The 18,012-nt window shown below is 39.5% G+C and overlaps 4 protein-coding genes across 6 annotated transcripts; 3 read left to right on the top strand and 1 right to left on the bottom strand.

The window, feature by feature from the left end:
* LOC133739014 (allene oxide synthase 1, chloroplastic) lies at positions 1 to 1,967 on the bottom strand. The gene has a single exon (XM_062166722.1). It carries the CDS (start codon positions 1,784 to 1,786, stop codon positions 209 to 211), a length of 1,578 nt encoding a protein of 525 aa, XP_062022706.1. The 5' UTR covers positions 1,787 to 1,967; the 3' UTR covers positions 1 to 208.
* Positions 1,968 to 8,459: 6,492 nt separating this feature from the next.
* On the top strand, positions 8,460 to 10,882 carry LOC133738958 (uncharacterized). Its single transcript, XM_062166661.1, has 5 exons — positions 8,460 to 8,677; positions 8,779 to 8,827; positions 9,061 to 9,435; positions 10,052 to 10,392; positions 10,491 to 10,882. The coding sequence occupies exons 1-5, from the start codon at positions 8,597 to 8,599 to the stop codon at positions 10,707 to 10,709; spliced, it is 1,065 nt and encodes a 354-aa protein (XP_062022645.1). The 5' UTR covers positions 8,460 to 8,596; the 3' UTR covers positions 10,710 to 10,882.
* Positions 10,883 to 12,580: 1,698 nt separating this feature from the next.
* LOC133738087 (uncharacterized) lies at positions 12,581 to 16,222 on the top strand. Of its 3 annotated transcripts, none has more exons than XM_062165526.1 (3): positions 12,581 to 12,717; positions 13,012 to 13,242; positions 15,413 to 16,222. In XM_062165526.1, the coding sequence occupies exon 2, from the start codon at positions 13,021 to 13,023 to the stop codon at positions 13,234 to 13,236; it is 216 nt and encodes a 71-aa protein (XP_062021510.1). In that variant the 5' UTR covers positions 12,581 to 12,717; positions 13,012 to 13,020; the 3' UTR covers positions 13,237 to 13,242; positions 15,413 to 16,222. The 3 variants fall into 3 exon arrangements, with proteins under 3 accessions (XP_062021510.1, XP_062021511.1, XP_062021512.1); XM_062165527.1 differs by having other exon boundaries at positions 15,520 to 15,538; XM_062165528.1 differs by lacking the exon at positions 15,413 to 16,222 and having other exon boundaries at positions 13,017 to 13,383.
* Positions 16,223 to 16,366: 144 nt separating this feature from the next.
* LOC133738085 (uncharacterized) lies at positions 16,367 to 18,001 on the top strand. The gene is made up of 5 exons (XM_062165525.1): positions 16,367 to 16,759; positions 16,880 to 16,957; positions 17,077 to 17,176; positions 17,272 to 17,405; positions 17,490 to 18,001. Exons 1-5 carry the CDS (start codon positions 16,415 to 16,417, stop codon positions 17,709 to 17,711), a joined length of 879 nt encoding a protein of 292 aa, XP_062021509.1. The 5' UTR covers positions 16,367 to 16,414; the 3' UTR covers positions 17,712 to 18,001.
* Positions 18,002 to 18,012: the final 11 nt, after the last annotated feature.

Raw genomic sequence — 18,012 nt, forward strand, 5'->3', positions numbered from 1 at the left:
CGCACTGAATATTCATATTCATTTTCATATTGGATGGCACACCTTTGGATAGAAAGATACATGTGATGCAGGATCAGTATGCTAAAAGTCCCACAACAAAAACAACCCTATATACCCTAGGATAACCATTACCCCACAACCCCTCCCTTGGAACAAAAAATTTACAACGACTACTAGTTAAAAACAGTTTTTACCAAAACTAAAACTTTCAAAAGCTAGCTCTTTTGAGCGAGGTCATAGTAATGGCAGCTCCCAAAGGCGAAGCAGCAACTTCAATCTCGAACGAATCATATCGGAGAAAAAACTCCACCACCAACAGCCTTGACGCCAGCATGACGAAGTCTTTTCCGGCACACTGTTTGTTCCCGACCGTCGGAGTTTCCGTCTCCGGACCGTTGGACCAAAGCACATGCTGTAACAACTTCTCCCCTTCTTCACCGACAAACCGGTCCGGCACAAACTCCGCGGCTTTTTCGAAGATTTTGGGGTCCTTGGTCGCAAAAGGTTGGAACCCAAATAACATCTCGCCTTCTTTCACCTTAAACGCCGCGTCGTGGCTCTCGATGACTAGGTCAGTCTTTGCCCTACCGTACTGTAGAGGAACCGGTGGCTCGATCCGGAAAGCTTCGTACACCACAGACTTCATCAACGGCATTTGCTCCATGGCGGACATGGTGATTTTCCCGCCGTTGGATCTGACGGCCGAGCGGATCTCCTGCGCTAGTTCGCTGTGGAGCTTGGCCCCGGCGCGGCCGATCCACTTGAGCATGCTGGGAAATAAAAGCTTCATGCCTCCGAATGAGTTGAAACACGTGGCGAACAACAGGTTGTGACACGCTTCGTCTCTGGACACTCCCAGCCTCTCCGCCTCGTCGAGCACTTGACCGGATGACTGGTAGAAGAAGTCGTAGAGTCTCTGGTAGTCTTTCTTGACCAAAAACGGTGGGAGAGGAAAGGTGTGAAACAGAGGATCTTCAATGAACTTTGGTAGACCAAGAACTAGAATCGGACTGAGTTGGAATAGAACCCATTTCTGGACCAATTTAGGACCGTCGGTGCCGAGTTGGGTATCGGCCGGATTAGCACCGTAGAGTGAGCGAGCCAAGAAATTGAAAGCTGCTTGATCGTTGGCCTCGTTGAAGCTGGCTTTACCAGTATCAGCGAGCTTGGTTTCCAGAGTTTCAAAAAACTCGGCGTAGCTTGAGTGGAACTCAGGGATCACAGACTTAATACCAGACTTTAGGAGATAGAACATTACACGCTTGAGCTTGTCGTGCTTGGGCTCCGAGGGGTCGAGGTAGGAGAGAATTCTGTAACCGCCGGTGAGCTCCAATGAGGGCATGTAGGTGCCGGTGAAGAGGTCTTTCTTTTCGACCTTGGAAACGTCAAAGAGGACCGGGAAGCTCTTGCCGTCGAGCAAGACGACGACCTGGGATTTGGTGGTGATGAAGGGGCCAGGTGGCATGTTGACTCTGAACACGGTGGACTGGTGCTTCTGGATGCGAGACTTGAAGAACTCCTCCCGGCCTTGGTTGTAGAAGTAGTCCTGGCGATCCTTGAGGGGACCCACGAACGGAAGGCCATAGTCGCCGGGGATTTTCCTCAATGGAAGCTTGGTTGGCTCTGCGGGTTGTGATGAGATGGAGGAGGATGAAGACGATGACTTCTCCGAGACGGATGCGCTGATCGGACGGAGGAAAATACGGCGAGTGGATGCGAATGACTTGCGTGGTGTTTGGAATTGTAGCTGCAGAGAAGGGAAAGCTAAGGAAGAAGTAGAAGCCATTTGCAGGTGGCTTTGACTAGTTGTTTCTTTTGTTGGTGAGAGATGAGAATTGAGAGGAGGGGAAGGTAAAGAGGGAAAAGGAGGGTTGAATATTGAATGTTGACGATGATGGAGATCAAGTAGGAAGCAGCTTTATTTATAGATAGCTAGATACATAGTGGACATGGCAGAGGAGGGTGAGTGGGAATACGGTAGGGTACTAGGTAATGAATGAGAATGGGAAAGGACCATGAGTATTTTTTAGATGAAAATAAGGTCGTGAAAGGTGTGCATTTACTTGTAGTCGCTTTTGAAAATGGCAGCGGACTCGGCCCACGTTCCAAATATCGAAAGTTCAAAACTCAGTCACATGTACCCATTTTGCTTTTCACTCTCCGTCCATTCCATTCCATGTTTAATCTGTCTGGAAAAATTCACCACCCCAGTATTCTGGCCATTTTCTGCGGCGCGCAAAGGTGCACTATCTGACATAATGTACCTATTTCGTCCTTAGTATATATTCGTAATTGTGAATGATGAACATGCAAATGTATTTTATCTAGTGCATATGCTTTCAATCACTCTTGTAATGATCGGTAGGCATTTAGCAATTCTCTTAGTTGGATCCGTAGAGATCTTATGTTTCCATCTGTGTCTGATTGTCACTAACGTCGGTGGTGAGATACATCAAAAATCAGGATATAAATGGCAGTTTCTTGGGGGTGTTATCCTCTTCCGTTTGAGGAAGAACAAAATTATTGTGCTTATAGGCTCTAAATGAAGAAAAGCAACATTATGATCCGAACTATAAAAAAATCTTTGATCAAAGATGGTGAAGCCATCAGAGAATTAATAAACAAGTAGACAAACAGAATATTGTGGTTGATATATGAACAACTTAAATTATTTCAAATATATGCATCTAGCCGCAGCCGCTCTCTCTAACCTAGGGTTAGGGTTTTCTTTTGCCGACTGCGTAGTTTTCTCTCGTTCGTCACGTCAATGGCAGCGATCGACGCAATGGCAGCCCGCCTGGCCTCCTCCCTCGCCCTTGCTGATGGGAAACAACCAGTGGATCTGCGCCCGTCCAAGGGGTTGAGACAACCCGAAGCTTTCATGATTGGTAAGCTACTTACGGCGAGGGAATACTCTCGCAGATCGTTCCTGGGAATGTTCCGGGCTGCATGGAGGATTAATGGTAGCCTCCGAGTGGAGGAGGTAGGAGAAGATGATCGAGTTCTGTTCACCTTCACAGACCCACATGATGTTGATCGTGTTTGGAAAGGTGGACCATGGGGCTATAACAGAGCCCCGATCGCCCTAGCTTCATATGATGGTGTCAGCCCGGCGGTGGACGTACCTCTCAAGCAGTCATCATACTAGATTACGCTGCAAGGAATACCACCTACCTTCAGATCGGAGCGTATTATGCGCCTCATTGGAAGCACGCTTGGTGACTTCAAGGAAATCGATCGTCCGACATTCAGGAATCGGGTCATGCGTATCCGGGTTGAGATTGACTACATCAAGCCTCTGCTATTCCGGCGTCGATTCTGGGTGGAAGACGCAGTCCAGATCATAGTACAGTTCAGGTACGACAAGATCTTTGGTCGCTGCGGCACTTGTGGACTAGTTACCCACGTCGGCCTCCCCTGCTCCGGACCGGAGCTTGCTGAAGATACTGATACACTGGCAGGGACAGTAGCACCACCCACCGCTTTGGCTACCCTACGGGAACAACAGGTATCGAACCCTAACTCCAGTAGGGTGGTGATCAATAACCAAACCCTAATCTTTAAAGCTCAGATACCAAAGACCAGAAGCTCTTCTTCCTCAGTCGGTCATGAACATGCGACGCAATAAGAGACATGTGCAAATTCGGGAACTACCTGAACCAAGACATAATGAAAATTCAATTACTGGACTGCGTAGGATTTGAGAAGATGATGAGGTAACCATCTCTCCTAAAAAACTCTGTTTGAGCCTTGCTATTGGAAAGAAAAAATTTAGATGCAGTGACTATGGGCTTGTTGGAGGGACCTTCGAACAACAATGACCAACCTAAGCGAAAGAGAGGACATCCTGTTGGAAGTGTGAACAAGCTGCCCTATGGAACTGCAGGAAAAGAAAAAAAGAAGGACGGAGAACAAGAAAAGACAGAGCAAAAAGACCAACCTGATGCCGAGGTTGTTAGCTGCTGATGAACCTGAAACAAGCACTAACTCTAACCCTAAGGGGAAAGAGCAAGTCCTTGTTTAAGGTACAAAATTTCAAGACATTCTAAACATCAAGACTTCTCAAGTGGGAGTGATTTCTATACACTTTCTAAGATGTTTCTAGTTGATATGTGTACCACAATTGAGTGCTGGCAGATTAGACTAGATGAATTGATTTTGCCTTAGGAAGTGAGATTACTTTTACTTATTTTGTTGGCTTGTTGTTCAGCGAGCGACCATTTTAGCTTTAATGAGTTTAGGTGTGACTTAGATAGGACGCTCGGTAAAATTCCGGATCTTCTTATGTAAGTTCTGTTAGACTCTGGCCTGTTTTCATGACTTTGATATCTAATTAAATCAAATCCTTTCAAAAAAAAAAAACTTAAATTATTTCAACTTAATTGTTGTTTATTTGGGAATATTGCAACTTGGTTTTGTTTTTTCTGCGATTAACATAGATCTCATGCCACGTTTGGTTCATGGAAAATAAGCATCAGGAAAGGAAACTTGTTCATTTCTTGCGTTTGGGATGCAAAAAGAAAGGAAATGAAAATAAGGGGGAAAGTGGTTCCTTCCAAACTTCAAAAGAATCACTTTCTCCAATTCTTTCCTTGCATTTATTACTCACGCTATATTATTTTTTTACATTATTTACAAACTTTTTAGCAACTTTTCTGATAACTTTCCTTACATTACCAAACAACGGAATGAAAAATTGTTAGGAAATGGAAATGAAATGATAAAGAATAAGAAATTACTTTCATTTCCGTGAACCAAACGAGACCTTAATTCTTTTTGTGTCACAATAGATCTTAGTTATGAGTATATATCTCAGTTAATTTCTTGTTAGTATCATATCAGATCCTAGTTCTTAAACATAAATTATTATTGAAAAGGTAAATTTACTTCTTGGTAGTTTGGGCCTTGTCTGGGAATATTGCACGTGGGTCATAAGCCCGGAATGCGGACGGAGGAGTCTGTTGGTCTCGGATATTATAAAAGGTCAGGTCATATCTTGACATTTTGTTTGATAGTGAAAAGCGGCTAGGGCCTAATTTTGGGTCAAACTGCTTCTAATTCCGGCCACCCCTAACTCAGGTACGGTTCTCACTGCCGGCCAATATGCACGCACACAGCACGTGTTAATCGTTTGACCGGTCTATTCACTCCACTTTGACCAATTTGGCCGGTTGGGAAATGGAACTAACTAGTGCACAAAATCACAGTCTCATCGAGTTTGATGTAGACTAATTCATTTTATACATTTAGTTATATTTAAGTGTATGCATTGCATCCGACACCTTATATTTGAGACCTTGGGAGTTGGGGTTGAATTTATTTTTAATCAAAGAAAATTTCCAAAAAAAAAAATGAAAAATAAGAAGTAATTTTCAAGAGATAGTGTTATACTGTTATATGGATAGTATCCACCTTTTTTTTATCAACATGAGATGCATCTGATTCCATCATTCATTACACATGATAAATGATACCATTTAAGTCATGCTACTGCTAGTGACTATTTAGTTAATGTCATGTGCAACAGTAAATATAAACTTAGCATGTCATTGTATAAATTCTACAAAAACGTCATAACTAAATATGGAAGATATGTTCTTTAGAAAAGCTTCGAATACGAACACTACGTTTATTTTAGTTAATATCCTACATTCCTACCAGCATAATATGCAGTCACTATCAATTTTGATTTGTAAGCAATAAATAAACCAACAACTCTCATTTGTCTATATATTCTATATTAATTTTGAGGCTAATTTTAATATCAACTACTAAAATTAAATTCAATGGTAGGTGAGCATTAATTTCTTACTCTTCAGATGATCAGATGAATACTACTTTTTATTTTATATTTTTTTTATTACATCAACAACTGAGAAAAAGACACAAGTTGTCATCTCTCTCGCCTGGTGACAACAAACCCTAGCCGTAGGGTTTTTCTTGTTGAAATTTACGGCACGCGATGAGTCTCTTACTCTCGTGAAGCCTGTTTGTCGCCCTCCTTGATGTCGTCCTTCCCCTCTGTTCAACCTATGGCTTGTGACATCCGTTTTATTGCTGAATTGTCGTTCAAGTCGTGGTGGTGTTCGAGGGGAGTTTTGTCTGGGCTTGAAGGACTCTCGCCAAAGGAGGCTTTTCTCTGATATGGGTTTGTGTGAGATGATTTGCATTTGGGATCCTAGATCTGCCTCTTCTCTTTTGAGGAGCAAAAGGAGTTGCTGCGGTGGAGCCGATGATAGAGATGTCGGAATACATTTCGATCCGGGAGACTGAATGTGTATGTCGTTAGCTAGAGGCTGGATCCGATCCGGCTTGCTAGGTCCGTTCGGGCTGATAGGTTTCGGTGGGTGGTGTGGCATGCTGCTCCTTCTTTTGGTGGCAGTTGACCCTATACCTCAGGTGTGATCTAGTGGCAAGGGTAGGGTGGCGCTAACAGAAGGTTGGAAGTATGGGTTCGGGTGGCCTGGGTTCTAGGCTTGTTGTTGGGCTATGCTGGTGTGGGGGTTTTCTCTATGCTTATGCACTATTGGGCTCGCATTTTGAACTAGGTGTTTGTTGCTACTTAATTCAGGCTCTAGCTCAATTTGGGTTTGGAGACTCGATTTCATGGTTCTTGTTCTTGAGAGCTCGATTGCAAATGTCTAAGTTTTTGACACCCTTGGTTGCCTTTGTTCTCTTGGGAGCCTCACCTCGTTTTGGTATTGAAAACTTTATTGGGGTGCATCTCCCAAGTTACGATTACGATCTTGGTTACGGTTACTCATATTTTTTCACTGTTGAATTGATATATGCAGTGCAGTTCTTGGCCTTTTGGCTTTTAGTTATGTTCATAAGGCATATAGTCATATTCTGGTTACTTTTTAATTTTAGATGCGCGTGTGCATCTTGTTTTGCTTCATTGCTTATCTCTCAATGTGTTTGCATCGCTCCATGTACTCTTTAGTTTCACTTGATATAGCTTGTCGTCTTTCTCTACAAAACAATCATAATAGTAGTAAATGTGATCCAAGAAATGCATAGTTAATATGCATGCTTTTCATTACGAGCTTAATATAGTCAATATCCTTGCAGAATAATATGCAATCACTATCAAGTTTGGTTTGTAAGCAATAGATTAACCAACAACTCTCATTTATCTCTATATTCTATAGTATCTAAAAGGCAAAATGTGATTGTCTCAACATCATCATCTTCAGTACTTAAAGGAAAATTTCAAAATTAAGCGATAGACTAAGGTGTAGGTACTGTTTTTGGTCAATAGCATATAGGGTGGTTTTAGTTAGACCTCCAAATTTGATATTTGGACCTCCAACTTTTTTCAATTATTAATAGACTTTGTCAAGTCATATGAAAAGACAAATAATGACAAAGAGAGAAAAAATGGGAGAAAAAAAAACAAAAACAAAAAAACAAAACAAATACTCTTCTTACCTCCCCAAATATAACATTCAATTATTTTTTTTTCCCCAGAATTTCCTTATATGTAGTTTTATAATTTACCTAAAATAATTAAGTAAAAATAATAATTATCATTTAATAGAAAAGTAAGTCCAAAACAATCTGATTTGAAATTTTCAAACTAAATTCATTAAATATTATGATATAGTTATTAGAGCATCTTTAGCTGACTCTCTACTTTGGCTCCTTAGCTATTTTGGAGAGCATGTTTAACTTTTTATCTATTTTAGCAGCTGCATCAGACTCCTAAGTGGCTCTCCATTATAACTTTTAGCTATCTCGCTCCTAAATATAGAGAGCGAGATGAGACTCTCTATAATTTAAAACATTTCTTTTAAGTTATTTTATGTAATTTATAAATACATTTAAACTATTTAATCTTCATTTAAAAACTAATATAAATTCAAAACTATATAAAATAGAGAGAACTGATGCAGACGTATTTCTAAAATGGCTAGCCAAAATGACTTTTTAACTACTTTGGCTAAAATTTGACTAAAAAATGGCTATTATTGCTAAAGATGCTCTTACTCGATCTTCCAACCCAAAACCCTTGAAATCATTATTTTAGCAAATTCAAAGGGATAAGATCGAGAACCAATCCTCTGATTAATTTTGGTGGAGGAGAGACATACTCATAAGAAAGCAATATCATGTGTTTTGATTCATTCTTATTCTCGTGGTTGAATATACAGATAAAAATTAAGTAGAGTAATCGATTGTTGTATCTCATGTTCAAGGGTGTTTTGGTAAACATAAAGAGCTCTACTTAGCTTTTCAAGTATTCTAAAAAGTAAATTAGAGGTGTACTCATAATAGCAAATTTAGAGGTCCAACTAGAACCACCCTAACATATATTGAAAATATCAGAAATTCATATCTTTAGAGTTTAATGTTCTAGTGATCTTGTTTCTGTTTTGAATTATGGGCCAACAAAGGCTTTCCGAGGTCCAAAGTTGGACTGGATCCAGCAGTCATTTTAATTCGGCTTTCGGCTTCAACCCACAAACCTATTCCTCTTCTCTGTTTCTCTGAGACTCCAAAGTCATTACCTGCTCGTCAGTGAGGGTTTAAGCCGATTAAAACACTGAAAACAAGAAGACCCAGAGAAACCTTGCTTAAACCCTAAATCCCAGAAATGGAGCTGCAATCAGTTTGTCTTGGGATTCCCACCTCAAATTTCACTTTATCCAATAACCGTATATCCCCTCACCAAAGTGTAAGTCAATTTCGCATTATATTTCATTTCAGTTTGGAATCTCTGTCTCAAATTCTCAATCTCAGTTCGATTACTAATCCCTCATTTCTATTGTGTCAAAGATTACAGCAAACCACGGTGGGAGACTCCGTACTAGAATTGCTTCCAAATGTACGTCTTTCTCAGCTCAATCTAAGTAAATATGTGTTCCAAATTCAATTGCAGTTTTACTCAAAAGTTGCTAGTCCTTTTTTTTCTGTTTGATTTTTTGAAAGACTACCTTCCCAAATTAGTGTAGAAATCTGGGTTGATAAGGGTTATAAAATTTTCATTTTATTTTATTTAGCTACCAATTAGAGTCCTTAATTTTGGTTTCGTGTTCTAACTAGCGGAGAATGTTTCAGCTTATTTTGTGCCGGGATTAAATATGTTTGTGAAGAAGTCCTCAATGCTTTGCTTGAACAAAGGAGCTATTATGTGTGCTTCTAACCCTAGTCTGGATGGGAAGTTGGAGTTCTCGAGAGAGAAAGAATCTAACGTCCCTAGTAAGGCAACTGATGCGGTGGAGCCTTTTCGTGGCAAGTCGGGTTCGATTTCGTTTTGTGGGTTGACACACCAATTGGTAGAGGAAGGGAAATTGCTTTCAGCCCCGTTCGATGAAGAGAAGGGGTCGTTTCTTTGGTTTTTAGCCCCTGTTGTCTTGATTGCGTCATTTATTTTTCCGCAGTTCTTCATTGGTAATGCAATTGAAGGTTACTTGAAGGACGAGGTTCTCGTAGGTATTTGTTGGACTAAGTTCTTACTTTAATGTTATTAGGTTTTGATATTCCCTACTGTTGATTTGTGGTTAACTAGTGTTTGAGATACATGAAACATATGACAATAATTAGGGAAGAGTTTAAGTTGTTCTAATAAAGTGGTACATCGGATTTTTGATACAACCTGGTCTTTTATCTTAGCAGCTATGTCATGTCGATAAGTGCTTTCAGAATGTGATTTTTTTTTTAGCCTCTCTTTGTTGTCATTGACAGTCGAGGACTCTATTTTTTTTTTTTTTTTTTCAATGAATGCTTTTCAATATTCTTGAAAATATTGCTATTTGTTTCTTCCTCCATTTTATAGCAGAGATATTGTTTTTCTCTATTTTGTGTTACCTGATGGTTGTATGAAAGCTCTATGGAATTCAGATTGAGCTTTGGCAAACAACTTCAGTTGTCTGGTGAAGCAATTGTGTGTTTATGCTCAGAAGTGACGTGTTATTCTTTTGTAACCTACTGTTTCAATCAATTAATTTCTTTTTTTCAATTCCCTGTATTGTTACTTGTGATGTGTATATTTGAATTACTGGACCAAAAAAAAAAAAAAAATCCTCTAATTCTTGTTCTTGCAATGCAGAAATCGCAACTTCATTATCTTCAGAGGCTGTATTTTATGTGGGACTTGCGACATTTTTACTTGTCACTGACCATGTTCAGAGGCCCTATCTACAGTTCAGTACAAAGAGATGGGGTCTCATTACTGGCCTAAGAGGATACTTGACATCTGCTTTCTTCACATCGGGCTTCAAGGTGGTTGCACCTCTAGTCGCTGTTTATGTAACCTGGCCAGTGCTTGGCTTGCCAGCCTTGGTTGCTGTTGCTCCCTTTCTAGTTGGTTGTGCTGCTCAGCTTGCATTTGAGAGGGTACTTGACAAGCGAGGGTCATCTTGTTGGCCTCTAGTTCCTATTATCTTTGAGGTAGATATATAATTAGATCTATCTTTGACGCTGAATGCTAGGCTTTGATATAGTTGATTTTTTTTCTCCTAAGCTGGTATTTTTGTACCTATGTTCAGGTTTACAGACTATATCAGCTGACAAAAGCTGATTACTTTATCAAGAAATTGATGTATACAATGAACGGTCTTCCTACATCCCCAGAACTTCTAGAGAAAACCGGTGCATTATTTGCGATGGAGGTCACTGTCGGAACCCTTTGTGTGGTGTGCTTGTGGTCTCTGGTGACATTTCTCTTGAGGCTTTTTCCTTCCAGACCGGTAGCAGAGAAGTACTGATATATGTATGGGATGATGTATATTCCAACTTTTGTTGCTTTGCTCGTTTAGGATCGTATATGATCTTAAGTTTTGATCGTCTCTGGTTCGGCTGTAATGTCGTTTGGGCTTTGTAGTCCTGGTCTAATTAGCCTGTTCTTTTGAACAATGATGGTATAAGAAGAAATTTTGTATGTTCTCTGTTTTTACCAGGTTCTGTTGGTAAGTTGGTTGTAGGCATTCAAACGGTTCGAATTAGTTATGGGCATATCAATTTTTAAAATCAAAGTTAAAAATAAAATAAAATAAATAAATAATCTTTGCCGATGCTCAAATCGTTTCTCACATATTTTTCAGTCAATTATTTTGGATAACTTTATTAAGCGAGTTCTATTTCTCAATATTGACTTTCAAATAAATTATTGAAACAAATTATGACACGTTTACTTACTTGGAATAAAAATGAAATTGAAGGGGATGATTCAAGTATATGAGTTTTCTTGCGTTTATATATAGTTATTGAAATGGGTTTGGAGTACTTAGTGATTGTAAGGGGAAGATTTTCCTCAATTCTCGGACGGTTCTTGGTCTAGGGTTTGCAAATTTTCTTCTTGTCCGGCGGCGGTGGCTTGCCTCGCCGGCTAGAGGCTGCTGCCGAACGGGAACTGAAATACTAGAGGCTTGAGAGCTGCTTGGAGAGGGGTTTTGACTTAGGCTTTGGATGGGATGGATTTGGCGACAAGCAGCAGATGCGGGTCGGCGGGCGGCGATGCAACGCAGGTTGCGTCGTCGAAGCATCTCCATGATCGGGGACTTGCTGGTGGGGCAGGACGGTGGTGGCGGCGTGTTGGATTGGACTGGTTTCGGCGTGGCTCGGTCAGGTTTCGCCGTTGTTTGAGGCAGCAAGGTCTGGAGGTGAATTGAGGTGGCGAGATCTGGCGTTAGGTGGCAGAGGAGAGGGCTGGCATCGGTTTCGCGGCGGCGGCGTCTGGTGTCGGTTGCGGTGATCGACCAGTGAGGCTGCAGATGGTCTGTGGGCTTGGGTCAAGCCATTCTTTGTTTGGGCCTGTGTTGGGCTTCTTTCTTAAGGTTGTTGAGCTGCTATTTTGGGCTGTAGTTTGTCTTTTTCAATAATTCCCTTTGTTTAGGGAACTCTATTTCCTTTGTTTTTAGGTTACTATAAGTTTTATCTTTAGGCTTGCTTATTTACTATGTTATTTCATAGGTTGTAGGCTTGCTTAAATAAGTGAGCATGGGTACCGTCAAATGATCGGACCTAATCTATGTATCGTTGTGGTTTTCCACAAACTCTTTATCTACCCAGATATGGTAGATGGAGGATATGTAATGGTCCTTTCTGGTATAAGTATTAATATATATCGACATGATATTCTTCAAAAAAAAAAAATTGAAATGGGTTTGGATTCCACCTCATTGTTAGGAATCGATTATTGAATAACGTGGAGTTTGATAACCAAAAAGGGTATGGTTTTAGGAATGAAAGCCTAAGAAATGCATTTTGTCTACCCAAAATACATTTACGTATTTCCAATATCCCCAAATTACCCATAGTTCTAGAAATATATATATATATATATATACCTCTCTCATGATCATTTATTTTTGTAGAGTTATTTTAGAAATCGAACTAGTTAATTCCGATTTATGAACATTAATAAAAGGAGCATTTTGAATCTATATGATAAACATCTTTGAATGGAAATGAAATATTCTCGTACCGGTTATTTCCTTATCCCATTCAAATTGTTTTCACTACTCACCGACCAACTAGAGGTAGAGGTAGAAATAGTTAGCCGAAAGAAAGCAAATTTTTTTATTTATTTATTTTGGGAATGAAAGAAAGCAAATTAACAATGACATTTTCTGTTTGGGCCCGGTTTCGTAGTCGGCCTCTCAGCACTGGAAGAAAAAGAATTATAACGTCGTCGTATTTGGCATTGTTGTGGTCAGTTCCTCGCTGACGATTCGAGACTCCGCTCCGGCTGAAATTCAAGCATTCCTCTTCTGGGTAAAATTCTTTTTCGACTTTATTTATCTGGGTTTTGGTGGACGATCTTGTTTCTAGTGAATTTCCTCAAGGAAAGTTGCTATTTGTACATATATAGAGATGAGAAATATACCTGTGCCTGTAAATTCTTGAAATCAATTGCCCGCCACTAGTCTTTGATTCTTTGTTCATGTGAAAACCTCCTCAATTATTTATACTAGTGTTTTCTGTTGGTTAATTTGAACTCCAAGTATTCACTTTTGAGCACCATTACCATTGTCATCTGACTTTCTTAAGGGGGACTGAAATTTTCAGTGCAGAATAATGGCAAAGTCTTGCAGTGGCCTAGCAGATGAGCTAGTCAAGTGTCTTAGTGAGTGTGATTGCATTAAGGTTGAGAAGCGGTCGATCCGGGAATGTGCCGGAGAGAAGAGCCCATCAATATCAAGCGAATGTATCGGTCTGAGGGAAACATATTTCAATTGCAAGAGAGGCCAGGTTGACATGAGAAATAGGATTCGCGGGAACAAAGGCTATTGATTTGTGGTAATGTTTACCAAGTCCTCAAATAAAAATTTTGTACAACATTCTAGAATGTTATGTTGGCCAACCAAATTGTGAAATTACTTTTGTAGTTGAATCGAAGGTTTTATTTAATAGTGGTACAAGTGTTTGTAGTTCCGTTGAGCTATTTTTCTTACGTAGCATGATTACTTATTCTCTTTACCGCTATTTCTTTGTAATCACCTGCAATTTCTGTCAAATGAGAAAGAAGTGATTCGTATTTGCCTAGCATTGTACCAAGTTGTATTTTTAGTGCATGTGTTTGTACTTCATACTAGTTTGTTTTACTTGAATTTATAATTTTGGACTGTTGTCAAGCCATTTTAAAATACACATCTAGTACTGTATACTGCTCTGATTTCTTGCATACATACTTTTATAACTCTATGTAGTAGTCCAAGATCGATACTCTTTTTCTCGTGTAAGTAAATTGAAATTTCTTAATATTTTGAAAGTATCTTTTGAAGTAATCTACCCCTTATCCCTTACTAGAGAAAAAACACTATTCAAACATTGGCCAAGTTCATTTTGCTGATCAAGCTGTCATCTCATAATCTAGCTCCTTTTGGAGGTCTATTCAGAACTTATCATAATCAAAGTCCTGTACTCTGTCACTTTTGACAGGAGTTGGATTCAGTATTTAAAAGTATTTTTCAGTTGTTATACTGAATTTGGTAATCATAATTTTCATAAGAATATTTACTGCCAGACATATTTTTTCTCTTTAGTGGTCCATATTTATAGATCTTGTTCCAGTTTGATGGTTCAAAAAGGCCTAACATATTCATCATGGTGGTGTGTTAGAACTGGGATCATGACCCTGGCCAGGATGTGGATGGTCCTTTTCTTGTTCATGTTGTGATTTATGAAATAGAATGCGGCAATGATGATGAATCAAGACTCTTTTATGTACCGAGGGATTCTCTAGGATGAGCTTCCAAGCACTATTTGAGCCACATTTAAGAATTCAATTCTTTTTTAATATTTATTTCTTTTATCTTGTTACTTTCTTTGTTTCAGGTTTTCAGTCGATGGAAACTGTTTTGGTTTGCCTGTGATTGTATTTAAAAAAGTTTTGTATTCGAATTTTGGTGATTTTGTCCTTATCTATTTTTCATTCTGGTTTTTTTCCTTTATAGTATGGGATCACTGTGTACTATTTCTCAGTAAGTTGAATCAGGATGATATATACTGTGGATTTGCTTGTGAATCTGACTAAGTTTGGACCTGAATTTCTTTGATTATGATTTTCCTTGTCAGTTGAATGATTTCGTTTTCACCCTTCTAGCAAGAGTTTGATGTGTTATGTGTCATGTAGTAAGTTGAGATGATGCAGAATTTGGTGATCATATTTTCTCATAAGTCTAGTTATTGACGGAAACACTTTTTCCTTTTTAAGGGTGCGCAAAAAATGCTTACTGAAAACCATATTTATAGATCTTTTTCCAGTTTGAGGGTTCAGAAGGACCTAGTTAAGAGCATGATGCATCTCTACATTTGATAGATACCAGCTCAAATTACTGTAAACGGGCTCCATGTGGTGGTAGACCTGTCTAGTGGTGTACAAATATACCATTGTATGGAGCTGATATACCACTATAGGGAACCATAGAATTTTTTATATATTGTTCAATGGTGCTGTGTTAGAGCAGTGACCATAACCCTGGCTAGGATGTGGAAGTTCGTTGTTTCATTTATGTCACAATTTATGATCCGAAATGTGGCAATGATGATCAATCAAGACTCTTATATGTAACGAGGGTTTCGCTTCGAGCTTTCAAGCACTTTTTGAGCCACATTTTTTGTAGTTTTCAATTCCTTGTTCTTCTGGTTTACTTTCATTGTTTGTTGTTTCTAGTCAATAATGTTTGAGATTGCCTCTGATTGGGTTTGAATAAGCTTTTACCTCGATTCTGGCAATTGGGATTTTCGTTATTTATTTGGTACCTCTTTTTTTTTTTTTTTTTTTTTTTTTTTTTCCAATTGAACTACTGGCTATTGGGACATTTTATGCAAGCGGTTTCCTACTTGTCTAAGTATGATGCTTATACCCTTGATCTGTGTTCTTTCTTTGCCTTTCTACAGTTACAAATGCATTTTGTGTGTGTTTATTTTCTAGTGAGCGTCTTATGTTCAGCATATTATTGGGCAGGGATTGCTTTGAGATGGGAATCTTCCAGTCGGCACCTTTTAACTGCTGTTCAGGTGTTAAGTTCTTTGTAACGTGCTTCACCAATTCCCCCTCGTTTCTATTTACAGAACATTGTTGGTGTGCTCCTCCAAACGTTAGGGTAGCTGGTGCTAAGAACAGGCCCAGTTGAAGTTGATTATGTAATACATCTTTTGTTTCTGGTCTATGTAGCCGTGTGAACGATCTTGTGAAGTAAAGGTAGGAAAACCTTCTAGAATGATTTTTGTTTCCACTTGCTGTGAAAAGTAAATTTTGAATTAGATATTGGCGTATGTATGCTTTTTAGTTTTGATGTGCAGGCTGCTAAAGGTGGCTTGCGAACTGGGATCAAATATGGTAACAGTAGAATTGGGATTCATGTGGTGCCGAACTTGCAACGTAACCCATGTATTGGTCGTTGGAGCATTCCGGTGGTGTTTACCGTTGGTTTGTGTTTCACAGTACAAATGGGGGAGTTACGCAGAGCCCTCGAAGGCTATAGTCCAGACAACAGCTTATGCGACCGTGTCTACGTTTTGCATCCAATTCAAAGCTTTACTCTACGCAACAGAACAACACAGACTACAAGCTCACATAAGACAAAGCCCAATATTGACTAGCTTCCGTCTTTCCAAGCAAAAGTGACATGTGTTTTCCAAGTTTCAACCTGCCGAGGGAAAAGTCCTAATTCCTCCCGAAACGGACGGTTCATAATTTTCGTTTTCGTGTTCCAATTGGTTGAACCCACACGCAGGACACCTCGTGAAGATGGTTAATATCATTAGGTTTGATTATGGTACGTTCAATTTCCGGGAACAATTCAAATTCAAAACACAACCTCTCCAAGAAAAGCCCCATGTCTAGACAAAACCAGCTAATAATCCCAATATGCTGCGAATCTTCGCTTTGACACACCCCCATGTTATATAAAGCCTCCAAACCAACTGGTAAGTTTTTAAGTCTCAAAAGGGAAAGGGAGCTACAATGGCAACCACTAGAATATTGCGCACGTTTAAGCCTATGACTATTCATTCCTCCTCTGCTTCTTCTTCTTCACCACCAACAACTGTTAGGTATCTGAGCAAGGATGCCGGGTTGATGAGTGGAGAGAAAAAACTTGGTACTGCGAATGAGAGAAAACAAATGGCGGTTGTTAAGGCTTCAGTGGCCGGTTCCCAGACACTTACCACATCGAAGCCACAAGTGAATCGAGGAGTTATAGATTTGGCTTCCTTGGTTACAAAGACCAATCGTTCTTTGCTCATTCTACTAAGAACGGCTCTCAAGAGAAAATCTATACAGCAGCAGGTCCAGATGTTCATTGAAAGGGTAAGTGATAAACCTCTGAGCTTCTGTAACTCTTCTCATATGTCAAAAGTTGTCTATCATGTGGTAACTTTGTGTTTAATTGGAATAGGATGGCTTATGATTAACACTTGTATTGTGCAGGGCATAATTGACTGTCGGTTCTTTACATTACTTGCTGTTGCAGGATCTTTACTTGGTTCAGTACTGTGCTTTGTCGAGGTACACACTTTCTTTCCAATTCTTTGAATTATTTGTTCATAATTAAAATCATAACAAGGTTAATTTCTTGGTTAACTTCTACGTTTGACTGACATACATCATTCCTATGTGAAATGCAGGGTTGTTTTATTGTTCTAGAGTCATATTTCCAGTATTTTCATGCCTTGTCTCAGAAGACAGATCAAGGACATATGGTGCACCTACTTATTGAAGCAATAGGTAACTCCTGCTCTAGCTTTCTGTACATATGATACCAGATGAAGAAGTTGGAAGACAAGAATACCATTTAACACTTTGATTCCTTAATTCTACAGACATGTTCCTAGTAGGAACAGCCATGCTTATATTCGGAGTTGGGTTGTATGCCATGTTCATGGGGTCAAAGGCTGCGAAAGATAGAGGACCGCGGTTCAGTGAGTCAAACTTGTTTGGGCTGTTCTACATGAAGGTACCACTCGATCACTTTCTGACATATTGACAGACATGCCTAGCTAGCTGTTCCTCTGTATTAATTTGATCTCTATGGTTTCAGGCAGCTCCAGCATGGGTTGACATGAAATCAGTTTCGCAAGCAAAATCTAAAATTGGGCATGCAGTGGTGATGATACTTCAAGTGGGACTGTTGGAGAAGTTCAAAAGTATACCTCTTGTCACACCACTCGATCTTGCTTGCTTTGCCGGAGCTGTGCTCGTCTCCTCAGCTTGTATCTTCCTTCTTTCCAGACTTGATTATTCTGCTACCACTGCTGGCTGATCAATGATCATTTCGACAAGAGTTGCACACCTCACAATCAAGTTCAAAAGCAGAGCTACCCATATCGATTTATTTATTAATAACCCATTCTTTTTGAAGTACTGATACTGATATACACATCTACTACTGATACTGATACAGGAGTCATAATAAACCCAAAAGGGAAGAGGATTATCTCGAAACCCTATATAGAACATAGATGTTCCTTCCAATTCTTTATTAGGTTATTGGAGTTGTAATCCAATTGTTTGAGTTCTTAATAAAAGCTTATGTATAGTACGCAGACAGAAGATTGTATTGT

The sequence above is a fragment of the Rosa rugosa genome, chromosome 3 (genome assembly GCF_958449725.1).
Source record: "Rosa rugosa chromosome 3, drRosRugo1.1, whole genome shotgun sequence".
Classification (NCBI taxonomy): domain Eukaryota; kingdom Viridiplantae; phylum Streptophyta; class Magnoliopsida; order Rosales; family Rosaceae; genus Rosa; species Rosa rugosa.